Below are 14,050 nucleotides of genomic sequence, written 5' to 3' on the forward strand. Positions count from 1 at the left end.
GTCTCTACGCGCGATTTCGCTCATTATATGCACTATACATGTACAGTACATCGACAAGTTCGGAGCAAGTTAACGATGCATCCACATGATTGTATAGCTATGCATGCAGACAACTACCAGCTTGAAGGACCGATTTTCAAAGGTTAAACAGAAATAAAATAACTCTTGGGATTAAAAACCGTTTGTATAACTACAAGCTGAGTAATGGAAATATAGAATCACATCTACAATGTAAAAAATTTATTCCTCGGCTACGTGACACATTATCAACGCTCCATAAGCTGTCTAGCAATCGGCTTTCGTATCTCGGAATCATATCGCAAAAGCTTCGCATACTGGTCATCAGAATCGAAACATCGCGTGCGAACATGTACCTTCGACCCAGGCGTCAACGAAAACCCACTATCCATCATTTCGACAAAGTATCTATGCGCCTCGCGGAACCGTCCCGCATCAACACAGAGCAGTACCAGGAGTTCGTATGTCATCCGGTCCGGGAAGATGTCGAGAAGAACCATCTCCTGAACGAAAAAATTTGCCATCTCATGCGCGCCTGTGACACGGCAGCCGCGGATGAGATGGTTGAAAGTTGTGGCTGAGGGCCGGTGTTCGAAAACATCGACTAGTGCATGGTAAAATTCCAGAGCTACGGTCATGCTCTTGTGGTGGATGGCCATTTCGATCACGGCATTTACAGCTACCAGAGGCACGTTGTAAAGTTCTTTTGTTTTCATGTCTGCCAGCCTTTGCCAGACAGTTCGCGGCCGAATATTCTTTTCGATACAGTAGGTGAGGATCGACCGTGTGGCAGTTTCGTCAAGCTTGAATGTTGCCTTTTGAGCAGTGCAAAGGACGCTCAAGGCAAGTTCGAGGTCGTCTGCGGCGAGACAGGTGTCTACGAAACAATTGTAATCTTCCAGCAAGAAATTGCCCTGGCGTTCTTGAAGAACTCGGAAAACTTCACGGGCAAGCCATGTATTACCTGTTCGCGATGTCATTACGAGAATGTTGCTGCAGACGCCGTACGGGGGATTGATAAGGCCGAGCTGAACGCGCTTCTTCCATACAAAAGTGACGCATTTCTCGTGGAATGACTCGCTGGCTGCAACGAGTATGTGAAACCACAGGTTGGGCGAGAGCTCATTTCCGGCACTTATCCACTTAGCCATCAGCTCTAAAATCATGTCGAAGTCGCTGACTTCGCAAAGATTATATATTAAAAGGCTGTAGAGCCATGGCTCAACTTGGATGTTCTGGGCTTGCATGCGGGATATGTGGTCCAGCGCCATTTCAAACTGCCCCTCCCGGATGAATCCAGTTACGATATTATGCCATCCTTCAGGTGAAATTGTCAGCCATCGATCGCGTAGAGTGTGAATGATTGTCTGGCGCAAAATATAATCGGGGTGCACTGCGAGGACCTACTCATGGCTTTCCACATTAGTATAAAGCAAATAAATGATCTGAAAGCGAGTAGCGGGAGGGCGTGTCTGGGGCAGGAACAAGCTATACCTGCAATGCCGCATGGAGAGTGGCTGAATCAATTGGTATGTGATTTTCGTCCATCTCCTTCAAGAGACTTCGGACGTGCTTCGGACACCCCAGCAACGCATCCGAATTGGCCGTTATCAGTACGGTGTAATGCCATGTTTGCGGCTGAAAGCCTCGTCTCCGGATAAGTTCCCTCATCAATTTCATGGTATATTTGTAATCCGGCGCTCCCTCGACTGTCTTCCGTAGCATTCTTTCAATGTGGCCATCCTCTCGGTTTCGAGTAGACCAATCCAGATTCTTGTATTCCCAGAGCGTTCTCTTAGAGAAATGCTTCCCCGGCGGGGATTCTATAAAATACTGATCCATATCACCTGGCATATCTGAATCATGCTTCCCAGGAAGCGCGTCATCTTCCGTTGCGACGTTTGGTTTTAATCCTGGGGTGAGCAAGGCGGCTTCTCTGGTTCGCGAGAAGAATCGGGCAGCATTGACGGCGGGATTGACATGTCGCTTCAGCTGTCCTGGGAAGTTTCGCCACTTCAATGACGCCTGCTTGTAAGACGGGCAGAGGCAATGCCATAAACCGTCAGCAACAATGGTTTTTGCAGGCATGTTTCGGTTAGAAGCCGAGGAATGCTTCAAGACTTTTGGCTCTGAGCAAAAGCAGTTTTTGGTGATCTCGCTTAGTCATGATTCAGTTTAGTTAACTTGCGATTAGGCCACCAGGGCAAAAGAGCTCAATCATATAGAGGGTACGAATCACCCAATCCAATCCCTCCAACACTTGCCCCTTGATGGAGGTGGAAGGTAGGTTCATTGTAACTACCTAGCGGGATCAGCACTGCTTCCAAGATTAAATAAATAGGTGTGGTCGCGTGGCATGCTAGCGAGCGATAGATGTATGTATATTTATATGGCAAAAAAAGTACTATTCAACAAAATTTACCCAAGAAATTTTAATACATCTCTCCAATCCGCATTTTCCAATCTGGATTATTTCTCTCTATGTTGGCCTTGATGGATATCCCATGCCAATAACTTGTCCTCATATCCATGGATCCGGTTGCATTAACCACGTGGAGAGAACAGCCCGAGCAGAATCGAGTGTCAAGACGACAGACGCAAGCCGTCAAGCTCCCTTGCCCGCATCCTTTGCAACCTCGCCCTTTTCTTCCTTTCGTAAATGCCCCGCACGACGCGTTTCACTCGGTCTTCGCCTTCCGCAAAATTGGCTTTGGCAAGCGCAACAACGCCATCCACCTGTTCTGGACTGTAAACAAAATTCCACGTGCTCATGAAATCGCTGACTGCAGGATCAATAGGCTCCACGGCTTCCGGTATCTCTGGAGATGTTTTTGCTTTTTTTAAGTTGATGCCTGGAGCGGACGAGGATGTTGGTGATGATGATGGTGGTTGAGGGGGAGGAGACTGTTTTATGGCAGGAGCGGCAGGGTTTTTCACAAGTGGGAAGTACACAACCGCTATGCCGGCATCTGGTTGCATTAATCTGAAGTCTGAGTCCGAATCATCTTGCGGAGGCAAATGGAACAGCCTTTTGGACGGGGGAGGTTCTTCTGTGGATGTTTGCTCCTGAGTAGTCCCAAGCCAAACATTGCAATAATCCAGATCAGCCTTCTCTAGATCTGGGCTGGATTTTCTAGAATCTTGAATAACGCTTGGAATGGCTCCTATGCTCCCCGAATTTGCCCCTTCGCTCTGATTGCTTTGCTCCCAGTTTTGTTCCTTCGCGGCGGAGAGGTTCTGATCTGTTTTCTTCATTGAACTAATCGCAGCATCCTCGATGGATTTCGCGGTTTCCGCAGGATTTGCTGCAAGTTTGGGCCAACCTGACCCAATTGGCCACCCTTTGACACCCCTTTGCCGTGCGTATCCTTCCACAACCGATAGCCAGTTTTCTTCCTTGATGTCGGCTGACGCATCAAAAACGACAATCATATCAACATCGCGGCCGGGGCGGAGAAGGGGATATATAGGTAGGTTGTTACTCATTCCAGCGTCCATAAGGTGGAGTTCTTTGTCCGTAAAAATTGACTCTGGGCACGTCTTTGGAAGTCGTCCCTTCAGCCCGAGGGTGAAATTTGGTATCGATGCCGGATCGAAAGGATGGACACGGATCAGTTCATCGCGGTTACCATCTAGCATAGCATCGATGCCACTACATCCCGCGAGGCCTCGCAAAACTGGTCTTACTTCCTTGTAGTAATGAGCAAGAGTGGCACAGAATGCGCTCCCCCAAATTCCCATAAACACGGATATCCGTAGTTCGGGTACGGCAAAGTCTTTCGAAGTGGGAACGTCCCGGCCTTCCCAAAATTGCCTTCCTGTCGCCCACATAGGTATTCCTGCGGTAAACTCCTCGCAGAATAATTCATATGGGGTAAATTCGAACCATTCGAACCACGTTTCTTGTTTTGGCCCCTGCTTTGGTTCATCCGATATGGGCTTCGTAGAGGTATCAGGTACGTTTGGATCTCCTGGAGGGATTTCATGGCGCACAGCGGTGTATATGGGAAGAGGATTGGCACCATTTTCAGTGAAAACTCTCTGGTTCGAAAGCTTTAGGTCGCTATCGCGTAAATCCAACGGTTGTCTCGTTGGAATTAAAAGCCTAGAAGTCAAGAGCAAGCCGTAGATATCCACCAATCCAAACTCTGACTCTGGACTAGCTTTCAACTTCTCTACCAAACCCCTCAACAAGTATTTATTGGTTGGGGCTGTTGTAAGCTGTTTAAGTACTTCGGGTGGGAATGCAATGTGGATTCCCAGCCTATTTTTTAAGTGCTGAACAACCTTCCCAAAATCCTGTTCCCCGAGTGAGGAATTGTAGATAGCTTGCAACCAACAACTCCCACTAACGCCTGCGGTATACATGGTGCAATCCCAAAGCCCTGCCTCTTTTGCAGCAAGATAAGAGCCTGCGCCTGCGACGAGAGCGCGTAGGCCACCCCCTGAACTGCAAATTGCGATTACGGGTATATCATCGGGATGTATATCGTTTTCCTGTAAGCCAATATAAGCTGCTAGAGATTTGATCATAGCTTGTCTTCGCCTCCATCGGAAATACCGCTCTTCGCGACATAGACCTTCACCAATCCTAACCCGGGCTTCCCGAGTTATCTCGGGATTCAACTCAGCATCATGGGATTCTGACCAGATCTCATCGGCCAAAGAGCCCTTAGCCATCGTTAATTCCCGTTGGAGTGTTTGGATCGTCGCAGGAAGTAAAGCCGCCCATCCTGGCACGACATATTGCTTGATTAGCTCTGGCCAACTAGGAGAACCAAGAAAATCTTTAACAACTCCAATCTTCGAGATGAATGTATCCCATGCAGATTGGGACGTTGGCAGTTCACTTGGCAGCTTCCCGGGCACCCTGGAAAGGGGATTGCTTCCAACTGGCGGCAATTGTGTTTGGGTAAGCGCATCAGGCGGGGTCTGTAATGTCCTTGAGCTGTTCCCCGGCTGATTTAAAGAAGGAGGAATGCCCTTAACACCATCTCCCCCCTTCTCCCATGCGCCACAATTCCCAGCCGAGTCGTTTCTAACTGGGTGTGTCTTCGTTGAGTGATAATATGAAGCACCGGTGACCAAAAGTACAGTCCAGGCTAAAGGCGGTCTCCATTTTGAATACAGAGCTCTAGCGGTGCCCATTGAAGCAAGAACATCACTGGCTTCCAATATCTTGTGTATTTCATCGACTTTGACTCTAGCTACTAGTAGGTAGCGGAATATCAGAATATCCAAAATATTGGGATGTATTCGACAATTTCATGACGTACCATCCTAGACTCGGAACATATTTCCTCCGAATACTCCATTTATGGACTAGCTTCACTGACCGAAGTTCTAACCATCCAGCAGCAACGGATGATAATGGATATAGATAGTAACCAGATACTGTGGACGATTGGCTATGGCTTCGCTCTGCCCTACATAGTCCATTCCGTATTGCCACTATGCGCACGATCGCTTCATGAAACTTTTCATTGAAACGACGTCAGCTGGCTGAAAACACAGATATCCCCAAGCAAGGCACATTCAACCCGGATTGGAAGAGAGCAGATTATGCATCGGAGTCATGGTCGGGATGCGGAACACAGCCCATGCGGAAGAGAGTGCAGAGGTGGAGGTGCTTTACGCAAATCTTGAAAAGCTTAACAACCTAACCAAGAAGATCCAAGGTTCCATGGCTCGTCTAGAAACAAGTGGAAAGGTAGTGAAAGATGCCATTGGGCCAATTTACAGCAACACACAATCGCTGCAAGTCACAAATGCCAACGTAGATAAAGTCAACGAGGCGATTGATCGGCTTCGACAGCCTTTAGATGTCAAGGGAAAGGAGGAGGCTATAATCCGGGCTGGGTAAGCATTCAACTTAAATTCAATCCCCATTCTCAACCTCTCCCAATTCCTGGCCGCGGTAATTAACATATTCTCTAGGCCCAGAAGTGCTGGATTGGCCCAGTATTTGAGTGCTCTGAAACGACTGGATCGCGCACTGTCAGATCTAAATGCTACAAACCTTCGTTCGAATCAGAAAGCTGTGTCTGAATTTACCATTTTGCTTAGCACAGGAAGCAGCAAACTCCAGGAGATGTTCAAAGGAACTCTACGAGATAATATCAAGACCGTAGAACCACTGCACTATATCACAAAACGTAAGCACCTCCAATGACCCCGGCTTTCTCCGAATGGCACTCAAAATATCTATAGAGCTACCGTTCCCAACTATCCCGAGTGAGACAGTTTTGGAGCTCTCACCTGTCTGCGCTGCGATCAGCTCAGCCGCAAGTCATGGTCCACAAGTTGGGCAAGCAGAAAATCCGGCTATCAGAATATACGCCGATATTCGCTCCCCTTATATCACCAACAGCTTGCAAAACCTCGCCACCGCATCTATCAATACAGCCAAGCGAAAGCCAAGCGACGGTCCATATAAACAAGGGACCAATGGTATAGGAATGTATGCTAGTGGTATCGAGGGTATGCTCCTGGCAGAACATGAAAATATTTCCCAGATATTTCCTGCGGAGGAGCAAGCGAAGGCGCTCCAAGCGACCTGTCGACCAGCGATAGCGGAGTTCTCAAAAACTCAACGGGAGCTTAACATGTATATCAAGGCTAACTTGATGACGGACTGCTTTCTTGCCTTTGAGATAATCGAGATAGTCACCGGATTATCATATAGACTTGATGCAGCTACGAGGCAGTTGAAAACCCTATTCTTCGAAGCCTTGAGGCCGATCCGCGAGACCGCCAAGTTAGCATTGTCTGAACTACTGGAGGAAACACGACGCAAAGCTGCAGCTGTCACAGTTTTGCCCCCCGATGGTGCCGCCGTCCCTCTCGTATCTGATGTCATGAATTCGTTATCAGCCCTAACGGCATACTCAAAGCCACTTGCCTCCATCCTAACATCGCTTGGAGATGGAAATTGGAAAGCGTCGAGCAAATCCAACACCGCCCCGCTAGATGTCAGCCCCGATAGCTCCGCAATCCTCTCCCATTTTATCCTAGACGTGATCGAAGCCTTACTATCCGCCCTAGAAGCCCGCGCAAGGATATCCCACCGCGCCAAACCAGTCCTCGGCGCCTTTCTTGCAAACGTGATGTGCATAGTCGACCGCTCAATCCGCAACAGCAGCGAACTATCCCGCTACCTGTCCACCCCGGAAAACACCAGCCGCCTAGATATATGGCGCAAAAAGGGCGTCTCTACTTACCTTGATGCCTGGCGTGATCCGTCCTCCCACCTCCTCGACGTCCAGTATACCAGTAGGGCTGGTGCGCGTCCCACCTCCGGCGGCCAGGTCGACTCCGGTGCCATTGTCAGAACCCTCTCATCCAAGGACAAAGATAACATCAAGGATAAATTCAAAGCTTTCAATTCGTCGTTCGACGAGTTGATTATTCGTCATAGATCATTGACGATGGAGAAAGAAGTGCGTAGCATGTTGGCAAGGGAGGTACAGGCTGTTATTGAGCCTTTGTACGCGCGTTTTTGGGATCGGTATCATGAAATCGATAAGGGTAAGGGCAAGTATGTCAAGTACGATAAAGCAACTTTGTCAGCACAGCTTGCGGCATTGGCATAAATTTCGCTTCCCTTCTCTTCATAAAGCGGGTGTTAACGCCCCATTTCTCCACGCCACTGCCGCATTCTCTTTCCTTTTCTTGGCACCCAAGATTCAAGTCGTTTTCTATTACTCCCACCCCAACTCCCTGGTGGAATCCATATTTGAATTTTGACTTTTCATCCTTCTGGTTCCATATTTTGCTCATTATAGCCCCTTAATTTCACTATGTATATAGCAATATTGCCATTTTTTGTTGTGTCGTCTTTTCTATTTCATAGAATCATGACACAATTCTTTTCTATCTCTATCTTTTGGTTTTAAATTTTGATTATTTACTGTAGTTATCCTTCTTTCTATTTCATCCTTCCGTGGCCATCCGCTAGAGACGTGGCCATTTCTGAACAATAAAAGCAATAGAAAGTACAAAGACAGCAAAGGTAAACAGAAGCTAGTTTATCATGATTGCATCCATGGATGTGTGTGGGATGGTCAACTATTATTTGGGATAAGCTAGCTAATTCCATATTCGCAATAGCTAGAGCAGCGTACCGTAACATTTTGGTCAATGTATTGTATTAGGTTTATTATTATTATTATTATTATTATTATTATATACATTATTTTTACAGGCAGCACGCACCCTTCGATATTACCATCGAAATGGTATCCAAATCATTCATCCCATGCCTTGTCACCATGATGCTGGTGATGGATGACTGGCGTTTGCAGCAAGAGCAAGATACTTAGAATATACCAGGTCAATTTTTCTTCTATACTTCAACTCGGGACAGCTTCCGTCAAATTACTCATTTCTTCCATATGAATACCACAATGTTGAACCATCCTCACGCGAGAAATGGGGAAACTTAGAAGAAAAGATAAATATATACATATATACATATATATATATATTGTGTGTGTGTGTGTGTGTGTGTGTGTGTGTGTGTGTGTGTGTGTGTGACTCTAAGTGTAGTGTACATGCATTATAAACGGTGAGAAATGATACATAATTGCATATGAATAGTGAAGGCAAGTAGGCGAGCAGGCGTCCGATTGCCTGGAGGAATAATATCGAAGTATCATGATCATTCGCAAAAACCTCCCCGAAAGAGCAGCTCCCACACGGTCAACTGGTTGTTTTATATTGGTCGCAACGGGAGCGCGAGGCGGACGGCATGTAGGCGCCAGCTTCAGAATCTAGAGAATAGTGGCTCATATATATTATTTGTTAGTCGGTTATATTTTCGCTATGGAACAACGGGTTGAATCAGCGCGTTTCCAAGGCATTCATAAACAGTGATGCATCGCGATGATTTAGAGCAAACAGGTTTTTCGGAAGGATTATATGTTGGAGTCTGCAATATGATATATATACTGTGGCTGAGCAGAAGAAGAAGAAGCGGAAAACATGAGAGGACGTATGGATTACTCTCCGCAATGGTGCATTGTAAAAAATAAATAATAATAAAGAGGAAAAGATAAAAATTATACGACAAGGGGTATGGTTAAAGGAGTAATATAAGAAAGAGAAATATGCATCAAAGAGTAACAAACAGATGGAACGCTGAACCAGCCATATAAATAATAGATCGACAAATAAGATATATCGAAGATCTTAAATCTGCAGGGAATTCTTCGGAGTGAGGTATATGGAGGGAGAAATAGAGGAAATAGGCTCTGGAGTGTGGAAGTTTGTTCGTTAATAATAATTTCCCAGAATTGAAAGGTGGATTCCAAAACAAGAACAAAAAGATATCGGCATGAGAGTTGAAAATACTATCGTGCACCAGCAGCACCAGGCATTTCGTATATATTCTCTGGCACGGGTCCAGCGTGCGTCGCACTCAGCTGGTGCGGGCTTACTGCCTGTGGTGGAGGAGAAGTGCCAGGTGGAGGAGGGCTATTGATAGAGCCCGCATGCGGGCTTACAGGCTGAATATAACTTCCGCGATTTTGATTGTAATATTCGGCTGATTGACCTAGGAGTGGCTGCGATTGCGCCTGGAGCGGGTTATGAACCGGTGAGCCTCCTATCTCCGCAGGAACTGGCGGGGGAACAGGATGGTGCATATGAGGAGGGTAGCCTGGACTGTAAGGTGGTGCTTCTCCAATGCCTGCGGGTTTTTGCTCTGGTTGATAGTATCCTGCTCCGACCACTGGCGGTGGTCCGCCGTAGTGGGGCACCTGCTGTTCATGCATCAATGGAGCGGTCGGTGGGGGCCCCTGAGGAGCAGCATTGCCTTTCTTCTTCCGAACACAGAATAGAATAATTAACCCGGCAATAGCACCAACACCAACAATTGATCCCACAATAATACCGCCAATAGCACCGCCTGATAATTTTTTCTTTTTGTGGTGTTTGCCATCATCATCTTTGTCATTCTCACCCTCTCCTCCCGAGTCGAGGCTTTGCGTGGGATTCAAATTCGAGCTGGAGGATGTCCCTGATAGCGATTCGGTTGCAGTGCCAATAGAGATAGACAGTGAGGCATCAGATGTTAAGCCAGATAACATGGTCTGATAGTTTGGTCCATAGCGTGACGAAAAGTATTCTGACATTGGGATAACCTGCGAGGTGACACCTAACGATGCTCTGCAGCCAAAGAGGCGCTTACCATCGCCAAAGAAATATGTTCCGCAATAAGGTCGAGTTGTCTCCGCACACCGAGTGACCCTAGGGTTGTTAGAACAGGAGGAATCGCATTCATCTTCCCAATTCAGACACTCTGTCGCGATATCGGTACATTGTTGGAGATTCGAACTAGCGCAACAGCCAACGGCCGTGCCATACTGTACGCAATTTGCCCCAGCATATGCGCAAGTCAAGAGGTTATCTGGTTATATTCGCATCGCATCGGTTAGCAGGGCATATCAAAAATTGAAAAACTTGTGTTCCGATGAGGAAGTAATTGGACTCACTAATATCACCGTTGACCAAACCACAATAGTACCCAGGAGCAGGAAAATCAATCGCTGTCCGCGACGCTCTTTTTGCTAACTCCTTTGGAAGCCCACGGGGGAGTAGAGGTGGCGTGGTTGGCAGAGGAGACATGCCAAAAGCATCAACCATCAGTTTAACGGTTTCGCGAGGAAGAAGCCTGTCCGATAAGGCGTCTGCTCCCCCGAGGGAGAGCAGAGCCGACACAAGGCTCAAGCGAACCATTGCAGCAGACCGGATCCAGTCTGCGTTGTAGAGCACGATTTGTGACACACAATGCAGTGTCGGGTTGATATACGGCGTTGAGAGACCGAAATTGCTAGAAGGAGAAGTTTTAAGTTGATCCAAGATGCGCCGTTACAAGTCAACGAAAGAAGACGGCTAGGCTAAAGCAGAAAGCCAGACGCGCTTGTCATTGACTAATTGGTAAAATTAATCAATAAACATTCAATTGCGAGAAAGAAATGTAGCAGTAAATCCTCACTCTGAGCTTTGGTGGCACAGGCAGAAAAAGCGAGAGAAGAAAAACAAATGAGAGAGGGATGAAGAGGTAAGAGCGAGGAGTTCAGAAGACAGCAAAACTCCGCCTTTCAAGCGAAAACGGATTTTGAAAAGCCATCTTCCCCCAAAGAGGAGGGAAAACAGAGGGGGAAAAATAACGCCAACGTCCCGTATTCCTGAGCCTCAGTTCATGTCGACAAATGCTTGGGAAGCTTGCCAACGCAGTGGAGAGAAGTGGAAACAAACACGAGGTTGGTACCAATAGTAACAGCTTCCGATTGTTAGTCCAGCAGAGGCTGCTACCCTTGACAGCGCTAGGCCCTTAGGGGCGCTGCTAAAATGGATGTTGGAGTCTGAGCCATCCTTGGGCAAAGTTCCATCGAAGCATTTTCTGCGACTTTTGAAACAACTGGATTTGGAAACCATTTCACTCTCAACAGACAAGAGAGAATTCCCTCGAGGAACATAATCATTTTCATGTTGCTTCAAGCGCGATGTTGTTGCTTGCGTCTGTGCTTCGAGACAGAGACAATGGCTGCAGGTTTTTAAATAAACCACATGAGAGTTTCGGAATCACCCTGTCCACAATCAACAGTGACCCACAGGTAGGCCGTGCATCCTTCTTCAAAGATAGTCCTCATGCCTCCTGCGTCTTTGTTCGCTTCTTCCTGTTGCTGGCGGCTACAATCCTGATTCTTCTCCCCATCCACTGGTCCCGACAGTCACCAACAGACTCGGGATTTTATCAGCAATGCACTGCGCCACAAGGAGCGCAGTGAGATATGAGTTGTGGAAGAGCAGAGGACCTGGCGCTTGGTGGCTGCATGCGACTGAACAAACAAAGATAGAGGTCCTTGCTGTGATGGAGGAAGATTTCAAGCTGGCGGCTGCTTGGCCTCAAAGTCACCTTTCCTTTTTGGGACTGGAGGAGATCTCAGCCGCATACCAAGACCCAACCGTCTAAGAGTTCAAGAAACAACCCATGCCCGTGGAACTTGGCTTGAAATCGGACCAGTCAATGGGCAGACTCACTCGCTCGCTTCGCCGTCCCTTGCAAAGATGATCAACTGAGCAGAGGGTGCCCAATCGTCAGGCTCACCAGCTGCGAGCCTCAATCATTTGGCATGGGACCTAGAAAACGTGGCTTGAGAATCGCAATCTCCAAACGTCAGAGCTCACAAGGCGCCCTGAGAGTCTTTGGGAGAGGTCAGAGAAAAACTATCGTGTCCGTTCGAGTCAGTTGAAGTTGATCGTCAGAGCGAACAAACATTCAGTCAGGGTTGTGGATATGCTCGTAAACTTCTACGGGAACACTCCATTGTGCCCTCTCCATAGCGGACGAGGGAATCCCCTGTTGGCAGCCCTGATGCCTGAAGGCCACATGACCTACCCCTATATCGAGAGATGTTGGGGGTTTGGATTGCATGGTGCTGGTGGTGATTCGAGCTCTTTTGTCCCAGGTGCCTTACAAGAGATGCGCCCGCTAGATACTTACAATCAACCGACCTTCCACCTCAATCATAAACGGCTATGTATTTGTTTTTCTTGGGGCTGAGTTATTCTTCGAAACTTCTTTGTCCACTAGCCCATCTTATATTCAATGTCATTCAGAGTTTATCTCTGCAAATTTAACAGGGGAGTCCGCAAGGACTGGTCTTTTATGGCACAACACTATGGGCAAGAGGTAATTTTTAAACCAGTTCAGCCACCCATGGACGTCAGCAACTATATGAAGGAAATGGGCATAGAATGGTGGGGTGGATATAAAGTCGTGCAGCAATCTACAATGAGAGATCCGACTCTTGGCTCTGATATGGGGATGAATACAGTGGGAGCTGTACTGACGCCCTGGGATTGAATCCGTGGGAACAGGGTCGAGGAAGAAAAGGGTACTGGTACTTATCTATAACCCTTCATTCTTATCGATGATCTTGGTACATATACTTGTGCTTACCATGCAACCTATTTTCTCTGCATACTAGTATACAGAAATGACTGGAACAACTCTTGTTTTACTGATCAAGTGACACAATTGAGCCTGTGTGCTACCAACGACCAGGCAGTGGGTGAGGCCAGTTGTTGGTGAGACAGTGTGAATTTGGTTAGTTACGAATGCATATCTAATCGTTTTGGACTAACTACAAGGTAGGAGCTCGGTTTTCATCTCAAAATGGAGGGTATTGCTGCTCCCTACCTGCGCACAAGCTTTTGATAGCGGTCTGGTGCCCATGTTATGATTTACTGCTCTTGACCATTGACTTGTCATCATGAACGGTGGGAAGGCAATGAAAGATTTGTGAAACAAGTCTTCTGTCTCTTTCACCACGCAAAATGATGAACATGGACCTTCAAGAAGAAAAACTGGCAGCTGATCTAAACGAGCATAGTTCATTATCTTGATGGATCAACGAGATTACATTGCCGTCAACATCATCACCATCAAAAAGCTATTATAACATATAGCATCCATAACAATTTTCCAATGCCAGCAACTAACCAACTACCCAACCAACAGTCCCAACAGTTTCACAATCAACACTACATCCCATATCCTACATAACCACCACAACATCCATCACATACGGTTCTTCCCATCACGCCTCATTTTCCTCTGCCACCTGGCTCGTCTCAGCCATGCATCCACCAAAACAAAACCCGCTCATAACATGTCCACATATATGTGGTTCCGCATCGTTACTTTGCTCATAATTCAGTCTCGCCAGCAAGAGCGGCAACAGCAATAGCGACAGCGACAGCACTACGGTGATGCGAGTTTATATAATTCCGCGGGCGAATACGCACACACATGCACACACCTCCCTCAATGCTATCGGGCCGATCCAGACAAGGATGGTAGTAGAAGTGCCACTGGTACTTGTCATGGAAAGCCATTCTGTCACAAGTGGGCGGCTCATCAACTCTATGGAATAGAGCCGATCTTGGGCACGATGCGCCAATGTCCAGCCTCTACTTTCTTTACGTGCCTTGTCTGTGAATGTGACTGTGTGTGCGCTGTGGC

General features: G+C 47.2%; 4 protein-coding genes across 4 annotated transcripts; 1 reads left to right on the top strand and 3 right to left on the bottom strand.

Moving 5' to 3' along the window:
- Positions 1-167: 167 nt before the first annotated feature.
- Positions 168-2,106, bottom strand: HCBG_01109 (pentatricopeptide repeat protein; the record flags this gene model as incomplete). Its single annotated transcript, XM_045428159.1, has 2 exons — positions 168-1,421; positions 1,513-2,106. The coding sequence occupies 2 exons, from the start codon at positions 2,104-2,106 to the stop codon at positions 267-269; spliced, it is 1,749 nt and encodes a 582-aa protein (XP_045292134.1).
- Positions 2,107-2,601: 495 nt separating this feature from the next.
- Positions 2,602-5,333, bottom strand: HCBG_01110 (phospholipase A2; the record flags this gene model as incomplete). The annotated part of the gene is made up of 2 exons (XM_045428160.1): positions 2,602-5,196; positions 5,295-5,333. The coding sequence occupies 2 exons, from the start codon at positions 5,331-5,333 to the stop codon at positions 2,602-2,604; spliced, it is 2,634 nt and encodes an 877-aa protein (XP_045292135.1).
- A 260-nt stretch (positions 5,334-5,593) lies between these two features.
- HCBG_01111 (exocyst complex protein exo70) lies at positions 5,594-8,171 on the top strand (the record flags this gene model as incomplete). The annotated part of the gene is made up of 5 exons (XM_045428161.1): positions 5,594-5,877; positions 5,956-6,173; positions 6,229-7,555; positions 8,010-8,029; positions 8,128-8,171. 5 exons carry the CDS (start codon positions 5,594-5,596, stop codon positions 8,169-8,171), a joined length of 1,893 nt encoding a protein of 630 aa, XP_045292136.1.
- A 1,197-nt stretch (positions 8,172-9,368) lies between these two features.
- Positions 9,369-10,755, bottom strand: HCBG_01112 (uncharacterized protein; the record flags this gene model as incomplete). Its single annotated transcript, XM_045428162.1, has 2 exons — positions 9,369-10,426; positions 10,512-10,755. The coding sequence occupies 2 exons, from the start codon at positions 10,753-10,755 to the stop codon at positions 9,369-9,371; spliced, it is 1,302 nt and encodes a 433-aa protein (XP_045292137.1).
- Positions 10,756-14,050: the final 3,295 nt, after the last annotated feature.

This window comes from Histoplasma capsulatum (genome assembly GCF_000150115.1).
Source record: "Histoplasma capsulatum G186AR genomic scaffold supercont2.1, whole genome shotgun sequence".
Lineage (NCBI taxonomy): Eukaryota > Fungi > Ascomycota > Eurotiomycetes > Onygenales > Ajellomycetaceae > Histoplasma > Histoplasma capsulatum.